Source organism: Protobothrops mucrosquamatus, unplaced genomic scaffold (genome assembly GCF_001527695.2).
Source record: "Protobothrops mucrosquamatus isolate PMUCROS unplaced genomic scaffold, P.Mucros_1.0 scaffold351, whole genome shotgun sequence".
NCBI lineage: Eukaryota > Metazoa > Chordata > Lepidosauria > Squamata > Viperidae > Protobothrops > Protobothrops mucrosquamatus.
In genome coordinates, this window is record NW_015386686.1 from 21817 (window position 1) to 46672 (window position 24856).

Below are 24856 nucleotides of genomic sequence, written 5' to 3' on the forward strand. Positions count from 1 at the left end.
TAAGGGAAAAGGAGAATTCACCAAGGCTTTCTAACCTGCTATTAACTGAGAGCCAACCCAGACACGTCGTCAAGAGCTGAGACCAAGTTAAAGACTGGATCAGCAAGAGGGGGCGTGTCTAGTTTGACTACTTGGTCTCAAGAGCAGGCATCCAATGAAAACCCACATGTGAATTCTCCATCTCCCGTACTGGAGAACTGTACTAGCTTGCTATTTCTTATCAGTATTACTCGATATAACAACAAATCATTATCCATCTAAAGTTTGGTTAATCAGAACTATTGCTGATTCTACTTATGGCCTGAAGCTAGCTTGTTCCAACTATTTGGGTTTGGGTACACATGGTGTATTTTTCTACTGATATGCTAAATGAAAACAAAAGGTATTCAAGGTCAAGTTGGACCATAAGAGGGGAAGTGCTGTAAAAATGGTTTAATATTATCCTGAACCAACTTAATAAGCATACCAATATTTAAATGTTAGGATATACAATAGCTTTATGAAATTCAATTAAATTTAATTCTTTGAATTGTATCACTATAATTTAAGCAAATACATCCAAATATAGCTTACTGCAAGATGCTCATCTTCAACTGAAGTCCATGTAGCACTTCTATCACTTTTTGTACATCGCCAAGAAGCTGGTGCGTAGCTACTATTTTCTTAGCATTTTGATGGGAATAGTTTTCTCCCAAAAATGCTAAACCATGCATGTGGCCTTTGCATAACCATTCCTTTTCATACCAATACTTCAAACTGGATCGCTTGCCTAAAGCAACAACGGGGAAGTAAATTAAAAATAATAAAAGCAAGTAAATGCTCATTATTAGCCAAATTCTAATCTGCCACTATTTTCACTTTTAAAATAAACAGCAAAAATTTGGCATATTGATTTGGCATAGAAATTCAACCTCCAAATCTGAAAAAACTTTCAATAATAATAAAAGCTACAACAAACTACATTTTAATAATAATCTTTTGAGTAAATTAGTAAAAAAAGTAAAATTATGAGTTTAAAATTTTAATTAAAAAAAGCACAATAACATAAATGCTATTATTCCTTCTCTCCCAGACCATGATTCCTAATTCTGTCATTTCTAACTTAGAGAACTGAAGATACTTTTAATCAAGTTTCAGGCACAAACAGGAAAACATTAGGAATAATACACAAATCCTTTAAAATAGAGTTTCTTTTTATACTACTATACAGTGGTGTGTAAAAATTTGTGAAGACTTTTGAATTTTCAATATTTTTGCATAAATATTGATCTGTTCTTCATACAAGTCCAAAACTAGTTAAAGAGAATCTTACATCAATGAGTCAAAAAACTATATTGAATTATTGAAGAAAATGTATGGAGAACAGATCACATTTTAGATCACTTTTATGCAGAAATATTAAAAATTTAACAAGGATGAGCCCATAGTAGCAGTTTCCTCTTTGCCAGGACTGTAATAGGGGACTTGGCAGCTGTCTAAATTCAATTTTTACTAATTAAACAAGAAAATTCACTTTTTCAACTTAAAAGAAAAATATTAATGCTATGTAGACTCAAAATCAGTAAATTTCAAAAATTATTTAATATATTAGCAGTTTAGCATATTCACTATAATGGCTATTACAGTAAATTAAACAATTTGCTATCAAATATTTGAAAAATTAAGGTATGCTGACAAATAATCAAAAAGCAGTACAATAATACATAAAATAATATAATTATTACATACTATTAGAAGACTCTGCAACTTTAGAAATCTTTGTACCTGGAGGATCTTGACAAACATAACACGTATATTTCTCAGGTACATTTTCTTCTAATAAACCCATACAAACTCCATGCTGCCAACAGAGACATTCTTCACACTGTTAAATATTAGATAGAATTAGATTCAACAGATAAGCACAACTATCTGGTTGTTTCATAAGCTAAGCAAGAGATTTAGACTGTTTCAAACTCTTTCTATAACATTGGGGCAAGTCAAGGTATGGTCATTCTGGGTATATCTGCACCATATTCCATCCTATTGTTACCATCTCTGAAGCAAAACAAACAGGTACATTTAGGCTGTAGACAGTAAAGGGCTTGACTGCTTCTTCAACTTGGGAAAATCTGAGTTGGAAAACAAATTTAAATCTTGTAAATCATTACTGTTTTAAAATTGTGATAATTTTGATTATTTCTTCAGCTTGCTGGGTGACCAGTTCCCTTCTTTTTTTTTGTAGGAAAGTAGTACAGTCCTTATTGATAAATAGAAACATAAGGAACATAGGGGGACAGAAATAATACAAATAAGTTGACCTGAACTTTTTAGCATTTGTCCATGAAAAAGTAAAGTAAATATCTAGAAAGTAAATATCTAGAACAAGTAAGAAAACAGTAAGTTTGAGGGGAAAAAATCTATTAGCTCTTCATGGTAGACAAGACTAGGAATCCAAAAGCATGAAGGCCAATACTCTTTTTATTAAATAGTTACACTAGCAGAATCTTCCAAGTCTGAATGTGTTTCCCCCTTCTTTCCCTTTATAGTCCTGAGAACCCTGTGAGGAACATTTTCTCAGGTTACAGTTCCAACTCAAACCATTGCTTTAATACAGGTAATCCTCAATTTACAACAGTTCATTTGACCATTCAAAGTTACAACGGCACTGAAAAAAAATGACTTATGACTATTTTTCACACGACTGTTGCAGCATCCCCATGGTCACGTGATCAAAATTCAGACACTTGGCAACTCACTCATAGTTATGAGACGGTTGCAGTGTCCCGGGGTCATATGATCACCTTCTGACAAGCAAAGTCAATGGGCAAGCCAGATTCAAATAATAATGGTGTTACTAACTTAACTACTGCAGTGATTCACTTAACAACTGAGCAAGAAAGTTCATAACATTCATTTAACAACTATCTCGCTTAGCAAAAAAAAATTGGGCTCAATTGTTGTCATAAGTCAAGGACTACCTGTAACAGCTTTTCCTCTTGTCTCTCAACTTCATTCTGTCTAGCCATTACAAAACTGTACTTATTAAGAAGTCTTCCCAATTAGTTATCCAGGATGAAGTTGCAATAATCCTATGATTCCTATTTCTTTGGGGACTGGCAATTTCTTTTATTATACTCTCATCTTCTACAATGTACCTGAATCATAAAGTCATTTTCTTCCTCTACTTCACAAATGCAGCGAACGATTTCAAAGTCATTATCATCATCTTCAAGATCTTCATCAGGATTGGTTGTTACATCAATATCTCTACTGCAGTCATCATCACTCCAAAACAAACTTTCTGCAGATGATTCACTCAGCGTATCATCTTCTGTGTGCAAACATTGAATTTGAATTAATCCAACAGATTGTGGATGGTTTATAAATTATTGCCTGCTACTCAATAGGTATTAGCAATATTTTCATACATTTTGATTTGCATACATGTGGAGAGCTGATGAATTGATAATTAACGACAGAAAGACATTGGTGCAACACAATCACAGATAAAGAACCATTCATTTCAGCAAAGGAATCCAATATAAACATGTATTTATTTATTTAGTGGATTTATATGGCTATTCCTCTCACATATGTGACTCTGAATGGCTAACAATATTAAAAATAATTAAAACATATACAAAAATATAAACTCCACAGCATAGATACTATATTTGATCTTAGCCAAAAGGCTGAGAAAAGAGCTCTGCCCTCACCCAGGGGCCCAAGCTCGGGCACACAACCACATTTGGGGCCTTAGTAAGGCCAACAGCGACACTGCCAATCTAATTGCAGGGAACATTATATTCCACGATAGAAAAGGGTCTCCTGGACCTGCCAGTCAACAACTGAAGAGTCCCTAAATAATTTGGCCTTAAACCATAAAGGACTTTAAAAGTGGCCAGCAGCAGCTTTAATTAATAATAGTAATAGAATTTAGACTTATATACCAGTCCATAGTGCTTTACAGCACTCTATGAGCAGTTTACAAATGTCAGCATATTGCACCCAACAATTTGAGTCCTTATTTTACCAACCTCGGAAGGATGAATCAACCTTGAACACGTCAGGATCGAACTCCTGGCTGTGGAAGAGTTAGCCTGCAAAATTGCATTGTAATCACTGCACTACCACGGCTGCTTGAATCCAGAAGCACACTGGGAGCTGATGCATTCTGCAATGCAGTGGTTTCACAAGTCCCTAAAAATAGACACCACTAGCTGCCTGCAATTTTGCACCAGCTGCAGTTTCCAAATTATCTTCATGGACAGCCCCATGCAATGTGCAGCAATCCAATCTAGAGGTCACATAGTCACGTTTGGTAGAGAGGAATAACAGTAACAGTCGGAAGGAGGAGGAAGAACCCTACTTCTATTGAGTAGTCTTACACAAGAGCGTAAACTACTTCACAATGTAGTTTTGTTACATTAGATATTTTACCATTTTACAAAAGCTGTTACATTAGGTAAAACATGAACAGTTATCTGCTAACATTATCTTGGTACATTTTAATCGGAGTTCCATTAATTCCCATGCACTGCAGTAGATTTAAGAATTTTATGCAGACCTTAGCCCATGTATTTCATTAATAGAAATTAGAATTCATAACTACATTGGAATACAAAGATAGCATGGGAGAGCATAATTTTCAGCTTATTTCACAGTGCTTTTTGGTATAAAATGAGTTTGGCTAAAACACAGTACCAGCTGCTTTTGGGATATAATGTGAGTTTGTTCTCAGTACAATGAACTCCTAGCTCTCAAGGATTACCAGTTCCTTTGAAAACGAAGTAGCTGAGTCAACATGCTTAAAACCAGTAAAGTATATAGGTGACATCTTCAAGGATGTGATAAGTTTCAACACATTTCAATGATACATTCCTTGCTCTAGGCACATATGTGAGATTTGGAGGATCATATTATTTCAAAGATGAAGGGTGTACTCTTGTAGGAAGATTCAACACTCAGATGGTAAATTCCCATTCTTTTATAGTAGTATTTCTTTTAGGGAGCATACAGGGGTTTTGGCTGCAGGTTATTGACTCATTGGAATTATAAGAGGTGACAAGAAAAGAAAAACTGAAGGAGAAGGATGGAGACTGTTTAATGAATATGAATGAGTTGAGCGTTTTTCCAAAAATACTTCAATCAAATTCTCTTCCTCATTCCAAACAATATATACAAAAACAGAGGAAGAATTACTCGATGATTCAAATACACTGACTTGGAAAGTTACTTGGCAAAGGCAGAAAGCTAGAGTAAGACTGAAGAAAACAGAGGTTTTGACCTATTAGATGGGCTATTATACTATTAAACAGATGTTTGAATATGGTTAAGAAAATAGATAACTGTTAGAAATAAAAGTATTATTATAATTAGGATAGGATTTGTAACTAGAATATTATACTTTGTTATGAGATGGGAAATATGAAAATTTTAAAAGGTTTGAATAAGGAAAGCTTTTGGTTACCCAAATATAATTTATTATGAGAAAATTATAAGTGATAGAGATATTTTGAACATTGATGGGAAATTAAAATTGTAAAAAAAGTGGGGAAAAAGATATTGATTGAACAAATGGATTTTAAGTGCAAATGCAATTGAGATATGTTCTGGCTAGAAAAGATATTATAAACTGACACTATCGACATTATGTATAATACCAGAAAAATGTAATGAAGATGTCTATATTTAATTGTATATGTATTAACAGTAACAAGAATTGTATTTGCCCAGGGTGGAAAAATGCATACCACCAGAAGAGAGGATCAAGGAAGCACTGGATGGTATAGTATTAGAACTAGACTGAGAAAGTTAATATGTACCATTGAATTATCAATGGACCCAAACAACATGTTGTTTATTAAGTACTCATGATTGTAAAATTAGAAAATTAATAAAATATGTATATAAAAAAATTATAAGAGGTGAGTTTGTGTTGGGGGTACAAAGTAGGGATACACCTGCCAAGTGTGAAGGCTGTAGATGCCATGGACCATCTAAATTAATTTCTGGGGGAAAAACAGCAGTCATGATCCACTCTGGCTGCAGTAATGTTGAGAAATATAGCTAGGAAGTCCTGGGTGTCAAATTTAGGCTACTAGGTAGCAAGCTAAAGTCTAGGACTGTCAACCAAATATTCTTACAATGCTCCCTGTGCAAAACTGGGCAGGCAGAGCTTAATGTTTATGTCATGAAAACAGTTTACTTTGGGTTAAAGGCAACAACCCTCCAAACATGAACTGCAAGAGAACAATGGTGGGAAGGGCATGTCTTCATCTCCTGTTTGTGAACAGCAAAAAAGCATCAATTAGCCATTGTGAGAAACAAACTGCCAGGCTAAGATGGGCCTTGGTCTGAGACAGCAGGGCTATTCTTACGTCCTTAAGTTTTGCAAGGAATGCCTGTTGCTGAATAACAGGCAATGCCTTGTCACTTTTTATGTATCTTTTTTCTTAAGTGCAGCCTTCAAGCTTAATAAATTTGCATATCCCTGATTTAAATAATTCAAAATTACGCAAAAGAATAGTAATAACTACAAAAAAGATATATGTATTAGATATCTGAGATATACTAATCTGCAATTCAAATGTCATGATTTAAAAGCTATCAACACTCAATCATAAACAGCAAGCCTGTGAAAATAATTCCCAATTATCATTAATATTTAGAATTATTTTTAATTTAATTAAAACCATCAAAGAAAATGCAAAAGTAGTCTTACCAGTGATTTTTAATTTCTGTTTACGATGCCCAGAATCAGAACTATGTATTTGCGTACTCAAATGCACACAAGATCGATCTGTTGAATTATATCTTGTTGTAATGGCAGACCTTGGAGGAGAAACATCTTGGGAAAAGTCAACATTTTCTTCACTTCCTGAATGTTCTGGAAAATTTAGTTAAGTGTTATTATCCAGAACTTCATATTACAGAAAATGAATGCACAGAAACTCTAATATTAAGATTTATTGATTTAAACAATACATTTTTATTTATTATTAAATTTATATTCTGCCCATTTTGCCTAGAGGAGACTCTTAAGTGTCTTACAACCAAGTAAAAGTAACAAGATAGAACATTAAAATAAATATTAACATTAAAACTGACTTAAAATTAAGAAAGATGGGAAGGAAGGAAACAAGATGCACATGGGAGAGAGAGACGGAGTTTTATCTCAGTCCATTAATCACATAATACATAACCCACATACTGCCAAAAACAGCTGTAAAATAGGCAGACTATATCTAGTGTTTCATGCTTACATCTCTAACGAGCAGGTGATGACAACTACTGTAAATAACTGTATTTAAAAGCTTTATACCCTTCCACATTTGTGTTCAACTTTCAATATTATGAATAATAATCTCCTTCAGTTACCACAGGTATGGAGAATAACTATGCCCTCTAATCTTCCCAAAGGTAACCCACTTGAACCCATTTGGGAGGTAGAGTGGGAATTATGCTTTCAAAATCAAAACTATATGGAGGCTGTTAATTGCCCACTCCTGCACTAAAGAGGCAAGCTCCACTTACAGAAGAAAAATTTGACCACTGGGTAAACCAGGAGACATCTTCAGATTCTTTTCCATAATTAATTGCTTCACACTTCTATGGCTCTCAAGAAGTTTTTTGATGGAAAGACAACTGCATGTAGGTATGTCTTTTTACTGGCTTTAACCTGTTAGGTTTTAGATATATTCTCTCTCAAATGATACAAACTGCTTAAGTAAATTAAAAGGCATCCCCTCCCATTAGCAATTTTCTGTTAAAAATATTCCATTAATATATTACCTGATTTTATTTTCTTTTTTTTCTTTTTCTTTTTCTTTGATTTTGATCTTCCAAAGTTTCTGGGTTTCTTTTCTTTGTTTTTATCCTTTTCTTTAGCAGCTTTATAAAAAATAGATACATCATTATGTCTTATCCTTTATAGTTTAGATAGAACCTGGGTCCTCAACCTGTGGGCCACAGCCTACGACCAGGCTGTGGCCTATTTGCAACCGGGCCCCAAAGGCTTCTCTCTTGCGTGAATGGAGCTGCACGTGCATGCATGCCAGCCCGCTGCTCTCGTGGCCCAGTCTCCCCTCCCCCCCAGCCAGGCCAAGCCGCCTGCTCTAGATTCTCCAAAAGTGGAGCAGTGAGAACAGAGGCTGAGTGGGACGAGCATGCCATGCTCAGCTTTGCTGACTCACCAAGGCTGCCTGCATCGGATTCCTGATCCACTTTTGAAGCATCGGGCAGCCTTGGTGAGTCTGAAGCACAAGACTGCGTCCCCAAATATTTCTCTTCTCTATGCCAAAAGCTTTTGCAAATGGATAAAAGGCTTTGGGGGAGCGATCTTGCGCTGCTTCAGGCCTTCCGTCTCTTAGTACACTTTTGGCATGGAGAAGCCTGAAGGAGCCAAGACTGTGCCCAAAGGCTTCTCTTCTCTCGTGTTAGTGGAGCTGTGTGCATGCGTGTGCCAGCCCACTGCTTACACAGCCTGGTTTCCCTCTCCTCCCCACCAAAGCCAGGCTGCCAAGCTGCAAAGGTTGGGGACTGCTGGTTTAGAAGCATTAGGTTTTTTACTCAGGTATACTTTAGATATGATGAAACATCAAATAATTTCAAAAATAAACAGTGATCATCCTCATTTCATATATGTTAATATTTTTGCATAACACATTAATTATGTAAAATTGATAGCTTGTGTTGTTTTAAGTACTAAATTGAAGAAAAGCAGGAAGAATTTTAAAAACACTGGCCTTTAAAGCAACCCAAGTGATCTGATTCTAAGTAATTAAACGTATTTTTTTTAAAAGAAAAAAATACCACTTACATAAGCAACCAGATGTGGTCCGCCTTCTGTTACAACCTTCCTGACTAGCCTTTTCAGAAGCCAAGGAACCTCTTGTTTGGATATTTCTTGTTGCAGGATTCTGCTGTGGTTCTGGTGATTTTTCAATTCCATGGAAATACTTCATATGATAATGTAGCAGTTTAGCTTTTCGAAAAGATTTGGAACAGTCTAAGAACTTGCATCTAAATTTAGGCTCATGTTCAATTGCAGCTTTGGAAGCAGTAAAACCATCAATTCTCTTAGAAGAACAGCTTACTACAAAAACAACATATATTAAGAGTTTTAAAATCCTACATTTTAATTATAAGATGCAACAGATATTAAAAGCATGCAGGATAAGAGACTGGCATTACACCACCCTAGCCCCATCAAAATTCAGGGTGTACTTTCTCCTCAAAGACCACCCCCCTCAAATTAACCTGTAACAGATGTGACAGAAGTCTCTTGCAAATGGGATGAGGAGGAAGACTCTGCTACGTTCTCTTCCTTTAATCTGCTATCATTTATTGAAGCCTGAGATACTTCTGAAGGTGGAGATGACTCTTCAGTAATCTTTTGGTCAGATTTAGCACAAGCCTCTAAGAGATCTAAAAGATAAAAGAGAAGAATAAGCTTAATCTAGAGGAGTCCACCATGTTATGGAAGGAATTTTTGAGCAACTGTAAAAATGTATCTTAATTACATGTTTGCACTGAGTGTGCAGTTTTAAAATTAGAATTTCAGAAATAGAATTGTTTCAAACTAAGAAACAATAAAATCCAAGCTAGCATGAAGAGAATTTTTATCCTCAAAGTACTTTAGTTTCAAAATGTTTTCCTCAAACATTTACATTTTCCCTCCCATAGCCCTCATTCTATCAGGTATCAACTCTTTTCAGTGCTACAATCTGTATTAAAAAACGTTTAAAGTGTTTTGAACAGCTTTTAAATTGTACTTTGTGGGGCAAGCAGAGTTAAACTGACCATGATCCTACTATTATTTCAGGAAGCCCTATAAATCAGGCTCTTCTCCCAGGCAGGATGAGTTAACCTTGCAAAGTATTATTAATTTATAATGGATCTTTTCCTTGATTGTAATTCTATTTTGCTTTCATGTTGGTTACATATTTTGTTGTTATATTGATATTTTTAACTGTGTTTGCCACCCAGAATTAATTTATTGGTGAAATAAATAAATTTAGAAAGCTATGTGGTCAAGAAATTACTTGAATTTATGTCTCCCAATCCAAATCTAATACCTTAACCATCATTACACTTAGCAGCTGCAAGTGAAAAAGCTCTTTGGAAGACTAATATTAATATTGTCCTAAGTTTCATTTTTAAAAACTATTTTTCTTGACATTAAGTACTTTTGGCAACTATCTTGAATCCTTCCCTTCCACTTCTTGAAAAATAATATAAAATTACTTTTAGGTCACTGGACACAATTCCTAGGTGATAGCTAGGATCTACAAGGAGGAGCAAAACACCTCTTTAAGATCTTTAAAAAAGATAAAAAATGGTTCTGGGCAAACTGCCACATGGTTCCACATTAGAACTGGGCTTTGATCCCAAAAGTTACTGACAACACATATAAAAGAAGCTTTTTACCTTCACTAATTTCTTTTGTAGTAGTTTCTTCAAAAGGCCCAATTTCATCCCGAACTCGTGTGGTAATGCTATTATCTAAAGTGTCATGGCTACTGGTAATAGAATGTCTTGATTGTCTCTTTATGGAATCTTTTTCACTGTCTGGAGCACTTTTCAACTTCTCTTGTGCTAAAAATAATTGTTAAATAACAATTGGTACACTAGTATCATACATATATTGCTATACATACATAAAATAAATAAAAACCAGTTATCTGATAAAGGTACTTTCTGTCTTGAGTTAAGCTTGACATCTGGTGTCTACATAGATAGTTTTTACCATAGATAGCTCTATATAAATTTCTCATAACTACATGGAAGTGATTTCCCATTGTTCTGTGGTAGTGCTTTTTGTGTATGTGATGTTCCAAACTAATCTTCAGTATTTCCTGGCAGTTTCGCATCTACCTTTTCTAGCTCTTTCAAGGTGAACCAAGGTTGGATAATATTGGCACCTACCGTGACATTTATGTATACATACTTATTTAAAAATACTGCCCCACTAAATTCCTAAATGAAATCTAGTTATACTATACTTGTTTTTCTAACATTTTCTATTCTAGTTAAATAAACAGGCTTGACTCACACATATTCTTCTGAAGCCGGGGACGTTTTGAAGGGACTTCTCCTCCTTTAGGAATTTTTCGTCTTCTCAGTTCTAAAGTTATAGGCTGCAGTGTTTGAGAACCTTGTTCTAAATATATAAATAGAATACAAATATTTCAATACATATGAAAGAGTTCATTCTTGTAAGAGAAAGTAATTTTATATAAGGCTTTTGCAGGATTTAGGATTTGAATCTTGTAGTTTTTTTAGTTTAAATTATTCATTATATTCTGTAATTATAATAAGTCAAAAGGAAATCTCCATGTCATCACTGTCTTCAGTTCCTTATAAACTATCCAATACTTTTAACGAGATTGCTATTGTAGTCCTGATTCCAACAAACTAGTCCTATCCAAATACATTATGTATGTATTTAAAACAAATGGAATAATCATAGTCTGTAACACTTTAACATTTTTAACACAGAACGACAGCCAGTTTCTATGATTGTGTGCAAATATGGAGCACTGAATATTAGTTTCAGACTAACTAATGTACTATGAGCTGCATTCCCAGAAGTAGGTAGGCTCAAGGTTAATAAAATTAGAAACCCAGAATCAAATGAAAATGTTATTTCATTTCAATAAAAGCTAATTCATGCCAGTGTGCATAGGGAATATGATTAGTTCCCATATATTTAACAATTTTCTCTTTCTAGCATATGAAAAAAATATAGTTTCTTCACACTTTTTGAAGAAGCTGCATATGACCCTGGGACCTTATGTTGTATACCTTTGCCCAACACTTAGTTTTGACTGACCTGCTGGAGGCACCACAGGTGGTCTACCACGTCGTCGCTTAGTTTCTTTGATGTTTTCTGATGGGGCCTTCACACTATCATTTTCTGGTTTTTTTTCAATCTGGGTATCTATTGAGAATTCTCTATCATTTTCAGATATATTCTCCTTGTCTTCTTTCCCATCTTTAGATAGGGCTTTTTCAGAAACTTTATTTTTATCTGAAGAACCAATTAGTTTTCCTTCTTTATCAGTTTTAGACCTTCGTTCAATCTTTAATAGCTTTTCATCCTTGTCTTTCTTATTATTTTCAGCTGTTTTCCTTTGCTCTTTAAATTTTTCCCATCTTTCAGGAGATGAAGGAATTTCATTACATCTCTCCTTAGGTTTTGAATTATTCACAACAGACTAAAAACAAAGAAGTTGGTGATTTATTTTTTATTACAAATTAATTTATTTATAGGGTGGGAGGGAGATTAGATATACAGTTAAACTAAGGAAAAAGCTAGAAAAACAAAATCATTTAATGCTAGAGCATCAATGATCAATACTGAAAACTGTTACATTCTACAAAAGAAATATACCTGACAGAAGAAACAGATGGCAATCAAGTTTTAAAAAGCAAATACCTTCTTTTTAAAATGTTACACGTCACACACTAGAAATATATGAATCAAAATTAAGATTGATAGAAAACTTGGATTCTGTGACTATGTTTGCACATCATGCTAAAACTATGTTTCTAGTGCAATATACATATATGGAAATAATTAAAATTCATCTTATGTTCATGTCCTAGATACTTTTGGAAGCTTTTGTTTCCCTTTTTCAATAGTTTCTCATGTTGACAAGAACAAAAAAACATATTAAATAAACTGTGGATTTAGACATGTTCTTTAATCACATGGTTTCATTTGTTTTAACAACACAGTAATAAATGAAATTACTGCGCTTTATAAATATGTGTATGGTTAGTGATGTTACATTGTAACAAGCTGATTCAAACAATCACAGCTTCATATGTTATTAAAGACAGATTTACTTCAAGGTATGATTTTTTAAATTTTAAAACGGTTATTTTTTTCTCATATATGGACAACATGCTAAAACCCTGATTAAATAGAAGCAAAAAATATATATTTCCTATTATGCAAGTAGAGAATTAATGTGTAAACCTAGATTTGCTAGATATGCATTTTATATTCACAATGATGTTGCATGACATGCAAATGTAGTACATACCTTAAACTGCAAATCAGCTTTGTAGCATTGTCTACATATAAGATCAATTTGACATACATAAAATTTCAAAATATGTTTCCTACCTGATCTTTGGAAAAAGCTTTGACGTGTATATTTTTGACTGTCTGAATCACACCATCATAAAATTTCACAGTGTAAGTTCCTGAAATTTAAAAGAAAAAAAAATAGTGTGACAGCCTCCATTCAGTCATGGCTTTCCACTTGTTGCTCTCATGTACACGCAAAACCCCAAACAACTGATGTGCATATTAAGAAGCTGGAAGTATAACATTTTTTACTTTCTCTTAGTGTCAAACTCGCCACATCACATGATGTGTTGCGACGTATCGTGATTCCTTTTGCATTGCTGACAATGGGGTGGGTGCGGCTTTGGTATGATGAAACCGGCCTGCGGGCCAGCAGTTTGACACCCCTGTCTTAGGGCATCTTTCCAAATGGGAGAGGGGAAGAGGCCATAGATTCTGGGTTGTCCTTAGGGGTAACCTAAAAGTATGAGAGGAACTCTAGGAAGAATTCTGAGAATGGAGGTAATGGCTGGGAACTAATATGAACTTAAACAGCTCTGGCTGATAAAGATCTATGGTTTTAATAAAGAATAAGGTAGGGTGGCAAACTGAGTTGGACTGAGCTGAAGGCCTGTTAAGTGTGGCCACAAGTCCACAAAGCAGAAGAGTGCAACCCTGGGGTAACTGTCAAAGACAAAGAGGAGGAAGCAGCTCAGGACCTATCTACCAAATGCAAATTTGTTTAACAAAGTTAAACAAATTTTTAATTTTTTTTAAAAGTTTAGCGACGAGAAGGACGAGGGGGGACATGGTAGCAATGTTCCAATATCTCAGGGGCTGCCACAAAGAAGAGGGAGTCAAGCTATTCTCCAAGGCGCCTGAAGGCAGGACAAGAAGCAACGGATGGAAACTGATCAAGGAGAGAAGCAATGTAGAACTAAGGAGAAACTTCCTGACAGTTAGAACAATTAACCAGTGGAACAACCTGCCTCCAGAAGCGGTGAATGCTCCAACACTGGAAGTTTTTAAGAAGAGACTGGACAGCCATTTGTCCGAAATGGTGTAGGGTTTCCTGCCTGAGCAGAGGGTTGGACTCGATGACCTCCAAGGTCCCTTCCAACTTTTTATTACTACTACTACTACTACTACTACTACTACTACTACTACTACTACTACTACTACTACTATTATTATTATTATAAAAAATGTCACTGATGGTGGTCAAAGATAAATGGGAAATCCATCGTTTTATCAGGAAAAGAAGCATGTTACACAATAATATTCAGGAAAGAAAGAAAAAAGTTTAGTCACTCTGCAATTTAGCATTATAAATGGCTGTGATCCTTGAAACAAAAGGAGAGCTTGGCACCTCCAGCTGTAAATATCATGCCTGTTCTGCTAAGGAATGTGGCTAGCAAGTTAAAAGCAAATACTGAATAAACACTTGTTTTGTTGTGGTTATTTAATAAATATGAAAAATTCTGCAATTACGTTTTGCATTTAGTTTCTTTCAAAAGTACAATTGTTCTAATGCATGAAAAATCCCAGTTTCTACTATATTTTAAAACCCTTTCTTGTTATTACCTCCCATGCACCTTATAGTTTTCATAAATAATGCTGGTAATAAAGCATAATGATAACAATGAAGCCATATGTTACAATGTAATCAAGGAAATGTCATTATTACAGGTAGACCTCATCTTATGACCATAATTGAGCCCAAAATTCCCATTGCTAAGCAAGGCAGTTATTAAGTGAGTTTTGTCCCATTTTACCATTATTATTTTTTTGCCACAGTTAGGCAGTGAGATGGCTCAGTGGTTAAGACACTGGGCTTGGTAACTGGAAAGCCGGCAGCCTAGGTTCAAGACCTGAGAGGTGAGCGACAGAGTGAGCTCCTGTCTTAATTCTAGCTCCTGCCAACCTATCAGTTTGAAAGCATGCAAAGTAGATATATAGGTACCATTTCAGTGGGAAGGTAACAGTGCTCCATGACATCATGCTGGCTACATGAACACCACTCCTATAGTAAGCAGCAACTAGCAGAGTAAAATCCACAGGGAGTCCTTTCTTAACCCTTTGTCAGAACTGCAAATCACTGCAGTTGTTAAATGAATCACATGGTCATTATGTGAATCCAGCTTCCGCCATAGACTTTACTTGTTGGAAGCCAGCTGGGTAAGTTACACATGATGGGGTAGGTTACACATGATCATGTGGGGATCACATGATCCTGGAACAGTTCAACTGTTATAAATGTCAGCTGCCAAGTGCCTAAAATTTGATCATGTGACCCTGAAGATGCTACAACACTTGTGTGAAAAACGGTCATAAGTCACTTTTTTTGATGCCATTGTAACTTTGAATGGTCACTAAATGAATGGTTGTAAGTCAAGGACTACCTATATTACATCTTTGTTCCAAATCTCTAACACAAACATGTAAACTATTGCATTTGCACAATTATCACATACACCTCTCCACCTGCCCTTCTTTTTGCCACCTGATGCCTATGATTCTCTGCTCTGATTCATAACAGACAACCTCTAAAGCAGGGCTTTTAATCCTTTTCACAGATTGTACCATTTTTAGGACATGACAATATTCAAGTACCACCAGTGCTTAATAAGATGTCAAAAACTTGATGACTAAAAAAAAGGGGCGTGGATTTTGGGCTTTACTGGTTAGATTCATTTGTTGTTATAGAAATGGCTAGTTTATAATATTATGGAAAAGTAAAAAGTTGAGGTTCAAATGTTAATGCTTCCTTCCTATTGCAACAGTGGAAGTCAGAAGTCAATGCATTTTCTTTTCCCCTTCTCCCTTTTTCTCTTACCCTTTGCTCACAAAAACTTCTCTCTTCTCTCACTCACTTTGCTCGCAAAAGCTTTTCTCTCGCTCTCTCATTCACTCACACTTTGCTCGCAAAAGCTTTTCTCTTGCTCTCACTCACTCACACTTCGCTCGCAAAGGCCACTCGTTCATTATCTCCTGCTCCTTTTATATCTTCTCCTTCTCCTTTGTCTTCTGGGTGCGCCAGAAGTCCCAACCAGAAAGCAGCTGTGCACGTAGATCCTGGGGCTTCTGCCGAGCCCTGAAACTCCAGCTGTTCTCCTTCAGGTCTGCACGGCACCGCTTTAGCTCGTTCCCTCCCCCACTACACTTGGCTAGGGGTTGCGAACCAGCTGCCAGGTCCTAAAGTACCACAGGTGGTACGCGTACCACCGGTTGAAAAGCCCTGCTCTAAAGAGCTAAAGATGATCTCCAAAAATGACCCACATGTGGGTCAGAAGCTTTCTTAGACTCTATGCCAGTAACTTAAGAAGTTAATCTCCCTAAAATCATCATTGAGATATATCTCAAAGAAACAATACAACAAATATTTTATGCTCATAAAAATCAGGAACAATATATGAAACAGAATGATACTGTTTTCTGTGGTACTCCTGAATGCTGTAATGGAGAATACTTCCAGATATTAAAAAGTTACATATTATGTCTTACCATCTTTGTTAACAGAGGTAACCTTTGCTGGATAAAAACGACAATCAGACCAGCAAGCTAACACCTGATCATTTATGTGAAATTCCTAGAAAAACAGGAAGCATTTATCATTCTAAGTTGTATAAAAATATGCTACTGCATTGTAATTTTAAAAAAAAGTCTATTGTTACAAACTAATATTGCCAACAACAAATATCATTAATTACTTTCTATTGCACTATAAACATGTTATTCAGCTTATTAGGAAAATCGCCATCATACCATAATAGCATCTCATAACAAAGATTGTGTTTCATATAATTAAAATAATCAAAATTAATGAACTGCTATGAAATGGCACAAATATTTTAAAACTGAATAGTGCTACGCTCTTTTCAGTTAACCAGAGGCTAATCCAAATAAAATTTTATCAGAGTAATTATCTATACAGTTTTACAAAAAATTAACTTTGAGCAGCAAAATGTTCTGTGATGAAGGAAGCCCTAAATGAAAGTCAATACATTTTATTCATCAGCTTTTCATTAGAAACTATCCTTATTAATAGAAAGCAAGTTATCATTCGTTATCATTCTTTATTACACTATCTATAGTTATAATTAAGCAAAATAAATCTGTTTAAAGTTAACAACTTTTCATTTTATTCTGGTTTATTTTCCTTTGCAGGTAGTCCTCGACTTATAACTATTTGTTCAGTGACTGTTCATTTAGAACTGTGCTGAATAAAGAGACTTATGACAGGTCCCCAAAATTATGCAGCTGCAGCATCCCTGCAGTCACATGATTGCAGTCTGGGAACTGTTTACCAAGCCCCCAGCAATCATTTGTCATTTGAAATTTTCCCTGCTGGCTTTCCCAAAATGTCAATGGGAAAGTCGGCAGGGAAGGTTGCGAGTGGATGTGCTAAGTTTTCCACACCGATGCACCCACCCCAGTCTCTTTGAGCTCATGCCAGTCACTTGCACAACTCCTCCCCATGTGGCACTTCTCACACACATCACACACCCTAACTAGCACCTTTCACACTTCATCTACCCTCCCCACCCACATACTTCTCATGCAACCTCCTTCACCTACATAGTACCCCTGCACCTCCTTCCGAATGCACATGGCTCCCCTCAGGCACTTCCAGTCTTCCCAATCTATACCTCACCCCCATGCATCCTCTTTAATCTAAGTGGTCCCTTTTCTGACCTATCTGCACACTTGCGTATCCTCAACATGCATGATGCCTCTCGTACATCTCCTCACATCTTTCCCACATCCCATAATCCTTAAATTCCATTTCACATAGCAGCAGCCACTTATCTGCTTGCTGATCTGGGACTTGCAAATTCCTGCTGGCTTTCCATTTGTTTTGGTTGTGGGAAGCTGGCAAGAAGCTGCCTCACCCAACAACTGCAACAAATTTAGTTAACGACAGTAACCAGTACTGTAGAATTACCAGTACTAAGTGATGCAGCCACACTTTAGACTATATTGCTTAGCAACAAAAATTCTGATTCCACTGTCATCATAAGCCGAGGACTATCTGTACATTTTTATCTTATTTGTTCAATAAAAGAAGGAAAACTGGTAATTGTGTTAAGTTCCTCTAATTTCTAAATTATATAATTTATGTGGACATGTAATTCTGTTACTAGACCAATGTTTTTACTTACTGAAGATCCTTCTTCCTCATGCAATCCTTCTTTCCTTAATTGTATTTTTTCTAAAGGACGTAAATAAGGACTGTCCCAGCAAAACCATTCATCGTAGCGGTGATTCCAACGTTTAAAATGGATAAGCACCTTTCCTTCTTCATAATCAATTTCTTCAATGTGAGCTGGATACCTATATATAAACAAAGTTAATGTAAAGTATTTTTTGCCAAATATATTTGAGTAAAACTGAAAATATACATTAGTGTATCCTTACACATTGATTTATTTAATCATTTTTATATGACCACTCATCTCACAGACAAGTGAGGGCTTCAATAAAGAAAGGCCTGTTGATTAGGACCCACCAAGTGAAGCTCCCTAGCCAATGGGACCTGCAATATCTTATTAACTGTAAGAGGTTTATCAATATGTGAAAAAAAATTTTTTATCTTGTTCATGACAATTTCTTCAAATTATTCTGAAAAAATAACTGTTTTTCATTTTCCAGCTCAAATCCTAGCAGGTGTGGCAAAACATACAAAATACAAATACAAACACTGAGGCAACAGTGATTGTTATTCGTGCTTTTGCTCAACAGGCCTTGAATGTTTTACAATTAACCTTTTCATAAATATCATGGTAACGACATCAGCCAAGTTTGCAGCAGTTAAGAAGCACCTAAACCTCAAGAATTGTCTGGACAACCTTTGGATGGCCAAGAAATAATTCAGGCATTTGGCAGTCTGCCCGCTCTTATGACCAATCACACAGGGGAACTCCAGCTGTCCTTACCCATCTCTCTCCCTCCCATCTTAGCTGCCCACCTGGACTAGCAGTGTACACAAAGCCTCGGAATCTTGGAGCCTAGGTCTAATCCCTCTCCCACCACACTTGGGAAGCCCGGGCTGGCCACTAAAGAGTCCATCAGTGCATGAAAGTCTGCTGCGTGCAGGAGACCCAGACTGGCTACTACAATGCCCATTGGCTGTGAAAATAAGCCATGGTCTGGGAGCCTGGCCTTGATACTACAAAGCACACCAGCGCATGGAAACTAGTGCCACTCTTGCAATCATTTGGGAAGCTCCTTCTCCAAACTATGCAATTTGGAAAAGGAGCCCTTTGAACAATTGCAAGAGTGGCACCCGATTGCAAAATGGTACGAGGCAGCCTCTGTAAAAAATTTGTGCTTCACATTGGCTCGAAGCAACTGTAAACAACTGTAGAAAAACGCAAAGGTAAATGGAGCAATTTACACATGCTGCATGATTAGTATAATGTGCAAATCCAGAATTCCAATTAGTAATCCTGGTATATGTAATGCTTAAATCAGTTTCTCTTTAGATATCCTGAAATCTACGTTTTATTAAATCCCAAAGCCTCTTAAACCAGATGTGCCATGGAAGAGAAGTACTGAATACTGAAGCCCACTGCTGATTTTCACTGCAAGGCGTCATTAAATGTAAAGCAAACCATTTTTTAAAAAAATATTCTCTTTATATAATTTATTGTAAATACCAATATAAATTTAGCTATTTTTGGTCAGTATATTATATTAAAGCTTGGACAAATGTCACTATGACATTTTATTAATTATTAAATCAGCAAAATAATGTAAAAGTTTTTCCACATGAATACAGCCTGCAGGTTCAGGTAAATTACTTCCTTAAATGTTACTGGAATAAAACCAAACAAGCTAAATAATTAAATACATAGCTAAATCACAAAGAGATCTAAATTGGAACACTTGTTGGTTTGACTCCTTGTTTGCAACACAATGTGACAGCATTACAAAAAATGTTATCCAGGTTTTATCATGAAATAAGAAATACCAGTTTTTTAATCTGTCTCGGGCTTCCAACTGGGCTCCCACTTCAAAGCTGATACCTCTTCTGTTTGGTGGATGTTTTCTCATTTTGTTATAAGCCGTTTCTTTTATTCCCCTGAAAAATGCAATTAAACATCAATCACCAGAACTAAGAGTTATGTTATTTTTGAAAAACTGTCTAATTAAAATAATTCACATCCATGTTTCAAGTAAAAACAATCTGTAGCATTATGCTGAAGAAAGCATATGTTAATATATGGTCTTCTCAAGGCAAAGACCATATTTGTATAGTCTTCATCTCAAATCTTATTAAAACTGAACTGTGACTGTTCATGTCAAACATATTATACAAGAAGTTCCATCTCAAGAGTTGCGTCTCCTATCTGTATGAAATGAGTTCCTCACTGTTTCCAGACGACCTTGTGGAGCTAAGACTGAATGCGTTTCAGCATAGATGGCCACCACAAAATTGTACATTGGCTCCCGGCTGGCCTGGGCCAGGGCCAAGGCAGCTGGGGCCGTTCCCTCACTGTTTCCAGGATGGCTTTGCAGGCCACATGAAACCACTTCGCGGGCCGCATCCGGCCCCCGGGCCTTGTGTTTGACATGTCTGTTCTAGGAGAAAAACGTAATATCCTAAACCTTATTACTTGGTTTTAAAGTGCTAGGACGTATACATTGCATGTAACAATGATATGTGTTTGCATTTAAAATTACAGTGATGATGAGTAAGATCTGCAGGACCAGGTTGGGAACAGACTGTCCTTAAGAGTATCTTTATGATCAACACTGACTTGATGGTATATAATTAATCAATAATCAATGTGCTTTTGCCACTGCATTTTTGCCACTGGTATCATAATTCTACTGTATTTAAATCATCTAATGGTCAACAAACTATCTGAGCAACAGATTTCAACTTTCAATTTTGGCCAAACTTCCTCTAAACATTTACGATATTCATATTGTTAATTTGGGGCATAAAATGGTTTACTAAATGTAAGACTGCAAACATTGTAACCCCAGTGCGTTATATTTAATGGAACTCACTTGTTTAAAAGTTTGCAAGTTTTTCTCAAGGAATATGTAATTTTCCCTACAGTTTCATCAGCTTTACAGTTCTTTATAGTTGTACAGTTTATGTACAACTCAAATTATAAAATAGCTTTAAAATGCTATTCTAAATACCATAAACTAAGCTCCTGATCAGAATTTGATCATTTCTAATTTGAACTAATAAAACTACACACTGAAACAGCATCACATCAGTACAAATTATTTTATGAGATTATACAACAGCTTTAACTAGCATAATTTTTGTATATTGTACAGTACTGCTAGTTTTAATATAGCCACAAATATACTGTATAACTTGATTAAAACTTGCAATTCTATAAAAGGCACAATATTTCTATTACTGCTATAGATCAGCAGCTAAAGTGCAAAGCCTATAGGGTCTCCTGTATGGACTAGAAGATCTTCAGATCCCTTCCAACTCAGTTATTCTATGTTCTATTCTGTATTCTCCCATTTGAAGTTGTAGGACAGAGATATTCTCTAAAATAATGCTTTATGTCCTTCTGAGATTCCATGGAAAAGTCAGAGGCCTTGTTATTATGTTTATTAGGTAAGACTTTTACCATATAATTAAAATTATCCCTTCCAGTACAGACAATCTAATGAAAACAGAGCAAGTAATTATCTTCTTTTTGAACACATTGTACATATTACTCTTAGTATTCTTTATAGATGTAGAAAACAAATTTACCTAGGGGATTAAAAGCTAAAATACATCTTGAAGTAATACTTGCTATCTCCTTAAGAAAATTACCTTCTATTTCTAAACAATTGTACAAGCAGAGCTTGACTTCTATAAACTTTTCTTTTTCCAAATGGTTTTGTTTCCATCAAATACTAAGCTACACCAAGGTTAACTTTAACATGCTGTTCAACCCAATCCAGGCTGAAATTAGTGTTAAATCGCTCTATCTTAATCATAAACTGGTACCATGGCTTGCAGTAAGCTCACTTACCTCAGCCATGGCTCTGAGTGCCACTGCAGAAATAGCTGCCAGGGAGACAGTGTCACCTCACCAGAGGAGTGTAACAGACCATAGGCCCATATAAGCATTCAAACTGAATGGATGAAAAAACATGAAAGAGCATCTGTACAAACTGTTATAAATAAAGGACAAGTAAATACATGGGGCAGTGTTTACTGCTGATAGCATGTACAGAATATGCTATGCTAAAAACCATAATTTTGTGGCCCTCAAGGGCCATAAAAGTAATTTTTCTCAGATGAGTGAGAAAATAAGTTAAGAAGTACATTAAAAAGAGAAAACTACATAAATATTCAGGTCGTATATTCCTAATAATATGCATGCTATGAACAATTTACTCCTTCATATTGTATCATCATTTAGCACAAATACTTTTCTACCAAACATATCTCAAAAACTATTAACAACCAATGAATATATGCTGCACTTATAAATCAAAAGCTGCTGTGAATATTCAATCTTTTCTCTACCCAATACTTTTTCATAATATTGAAAATGTTATAATAGTCAAGAACATCTTATTTTCTTGATTGTATCAGATGGAAGAAGTGTGAATTTCAGTCACTGAAGCCAAGGACCAGTAGTCCTCGACCTATTACCACAATTGGGGCCGGAATCTTGGTCATTAAGTAAAGTTATTAAGTGAGACATCATGTGACTGCTTCGTTCAATGACTGGAACCTTGGAACTCTTGGTTGCAGATGTTAAGTGATTACATGGGTCATTAAGTGAAGTCCCAGATTAAAGAGTGCAGGGTGCCTCGGGGCTGGAGGAGACTCTGGGAGACTAGACACAAAACCCAAGCAAAATTTTCAGCCCCTGAATGGGGAGATATTCTCACAATCTGGCTGGGCTTTCCAGGACCTCACCTCACCTGAGGCATCCTGTTCTTCATACCTTAGTACTGCCTCTCCACTCAAGAGCATAAAAAAAATCCTGCTTGGATTTTCACTCCCTCACATCTCTAGGGGCTGGTTGAAAGAGCTCCTGCCAAAGGATTTCAGGCATGGAGCTGAAATCCTTCAACAGGGTGCTCTTTCAACCAGCCCCCAGAGGGAGTCCTCTTGGCAGGTGGCATAGCTTGCAACCTCCCCTCTTGAATTTCTGGGGAAGCTGGCAGAGAAGCTGGCAAATGGTTAACACATGGTCGTGGGGCGCCTGGCAACCAGTTGTAACTATAAACAGGTTACCAAGCACCCAGATTGAGATCACAAGTTGGAATGGGAGACATTTTGTGATGGTTGGAAATGCTATAAAGCATTTACAAGCCATAAATCACCCTTTCTGAGGCCATTATTAATGAGAATGTTAAAATTATGGACTACCTGTAGTTATTCTGGGAACTTTTAAAAATTTAGATTAGCACTTATTGGCCAGCACGTTTCTTAATACTCTCCTGAAATTCATCTCACCAAACAATAAATATTTCCAAATCACCTTTCAATCTTCAAGAAAAAGATTTAACACATATATTTATAGCTCTTCAATGCTTACTACACACCTTGCTGAAGTCTAGAAATGAAACCAGCACACATTGTCTGAATTCTACATTAAATACTATCTTCATAAATCTGCATTTCAAATTGGAAGATGAGTTCATAAAATAAATCTATTATTAGCGATGATTTCAGTTTCTTACACAGATAATTGTTTGTAAAGAACAGTATACAAGAATCACAGCAAGTGATAATGGCCAGATTCCTACACTGAGTAAATCACTGTTGTAAGCTGTAATAATATACACTGAATAGTAAAACATACTGCATGTCATCAAGAACAATTATAAACTCATCCAGTTCATCCCCTGCAATTCTGAATGGCAGTGGTCATTTGGTTTGATTGGTCAATCCAAAATAGCAACAGTGAATGTCTGATACTTGATCTTTGCAACTGGATGACTTTTATACTGTATTAAAAAATACATTTCCAGGAAAGAAATATCAATGGCTAAATAATGCTATGCCACCATGTAGTCTTTCTACAATCACACTATTTTATAATTTGTAATAAAACAAATATAGTTCCTGAGGCAGAAATGTTCTGTGAAATAAGTATTTTTAAATGTAGATCATTTTCAACCTATAATTGTTCAATTCCAATACAGAAATTAATTAGAAACACCACTGAAATGCAATATTTGGGTGAGTAGAATGCACATCCAAATTTATTTGCAGTTCTAATTTGGAAAACTTATTTTTTTATATATTGAATGTAGTCAAAGAAATCATGTCCTTTAATTCTTTTTGTACCTGGCTCAATTTGGTAGAGTCTTGGAGTTCTAAAAATTGTTTAGTTTTAAAAAGGTTCAAATCAGACAAGCCTAAGAAATGCTCAATTCTGCTGTATTCATACAAAATATGAAAGTTTAGTGCCCAGCCACCCTCTTCAGGGTGACCCGCTCTCTCCTTCAGTTGAGGGGAGGGGGGGACCCTCTGGTGGGGAGGGCTGAGGACTTTGCCCAATATCTGTATGACAAAGTCGCTCGGATCCGAGAGGGTTTGGACTCCGACTGGGTGGCCCCGGGGGAGGAGACGGGAGCAGGTCTTGAGACTATTATATGGAAGGAGTTTGACTCTGTGGCTCCCGAGGACGTGGACAGGATCCTGGGGAGGCTGAATGCAACCACATGTTTACTGGATCCGTGCCCCTCCTGGCTGGTACTGGCGGCTCGGGAGGGTACACGAGCCTGGCTCCAGGGAATTATAAACGCTTCTCTACGGGAGGGTGCCTTCCCCGTAGCCTTAAAGGAGGCGGTGGTGAG

The 24856-nt window shown here is 36.1% G+C and overlaps 1 protein-coding gene across 1 annotated transcript in view; it reads right to left on the reverse strand.

Annotated features, from left to right (window-relative positions):
* Positions 1-24856, reverse strand: part of PHF20 (PHD finger protein 20) — a 44161-nt gene that overhangs the window by 9040 nt on the left and 10265 nt on the right. Inside the window, exons 2-16 of the mRNA XM_015815554.2 lie at positions 22066-22168; positions 20037-20147; positions 18226-18397; positions 16568-16652; positions 13121-13200; positions 11819-12203; positions 11039-11146; positions 10414-10581; positions 9244-9411; positions 8804-9079; positions 7777-7875; positions 6707-6871; positions 3138-3313; positions 1765-1864; positions 574-769 (exon numbers count right to left, since the gene is read on the reverse strand). Coding sequence (XP_015671040.1) covers positions 574-769; positions 1765-1864; positions 3138-3313; positions 6707-6871; positions 7777-7875; positions 8804-9079; positions 9244-9411; positions 10414-10581; positions 11039-11146; positions 11819-12203; positions 13121-13200; positions 16568-16652; positions 18226-18397; positions 20037-20147; positions 22066-22163 — 2387 coding nt within the window. The 5' untranslated portion in view covers positions 22164-22168. The remainder of the gene's footprint in view (positions 1-573; positions 770-1764; positions 1865-3137; positions 3314-6706; positions 6872-7776; positions 7876-8803; positions 9080-9243; positions 9412-10413; positions 10582-11038; positions 11147-11818; positions 12204-13120; positions 13201-16567; positions 16653-18225; positions 18398-20036; positions 20148-22065; positions 22169-24856) is intronic.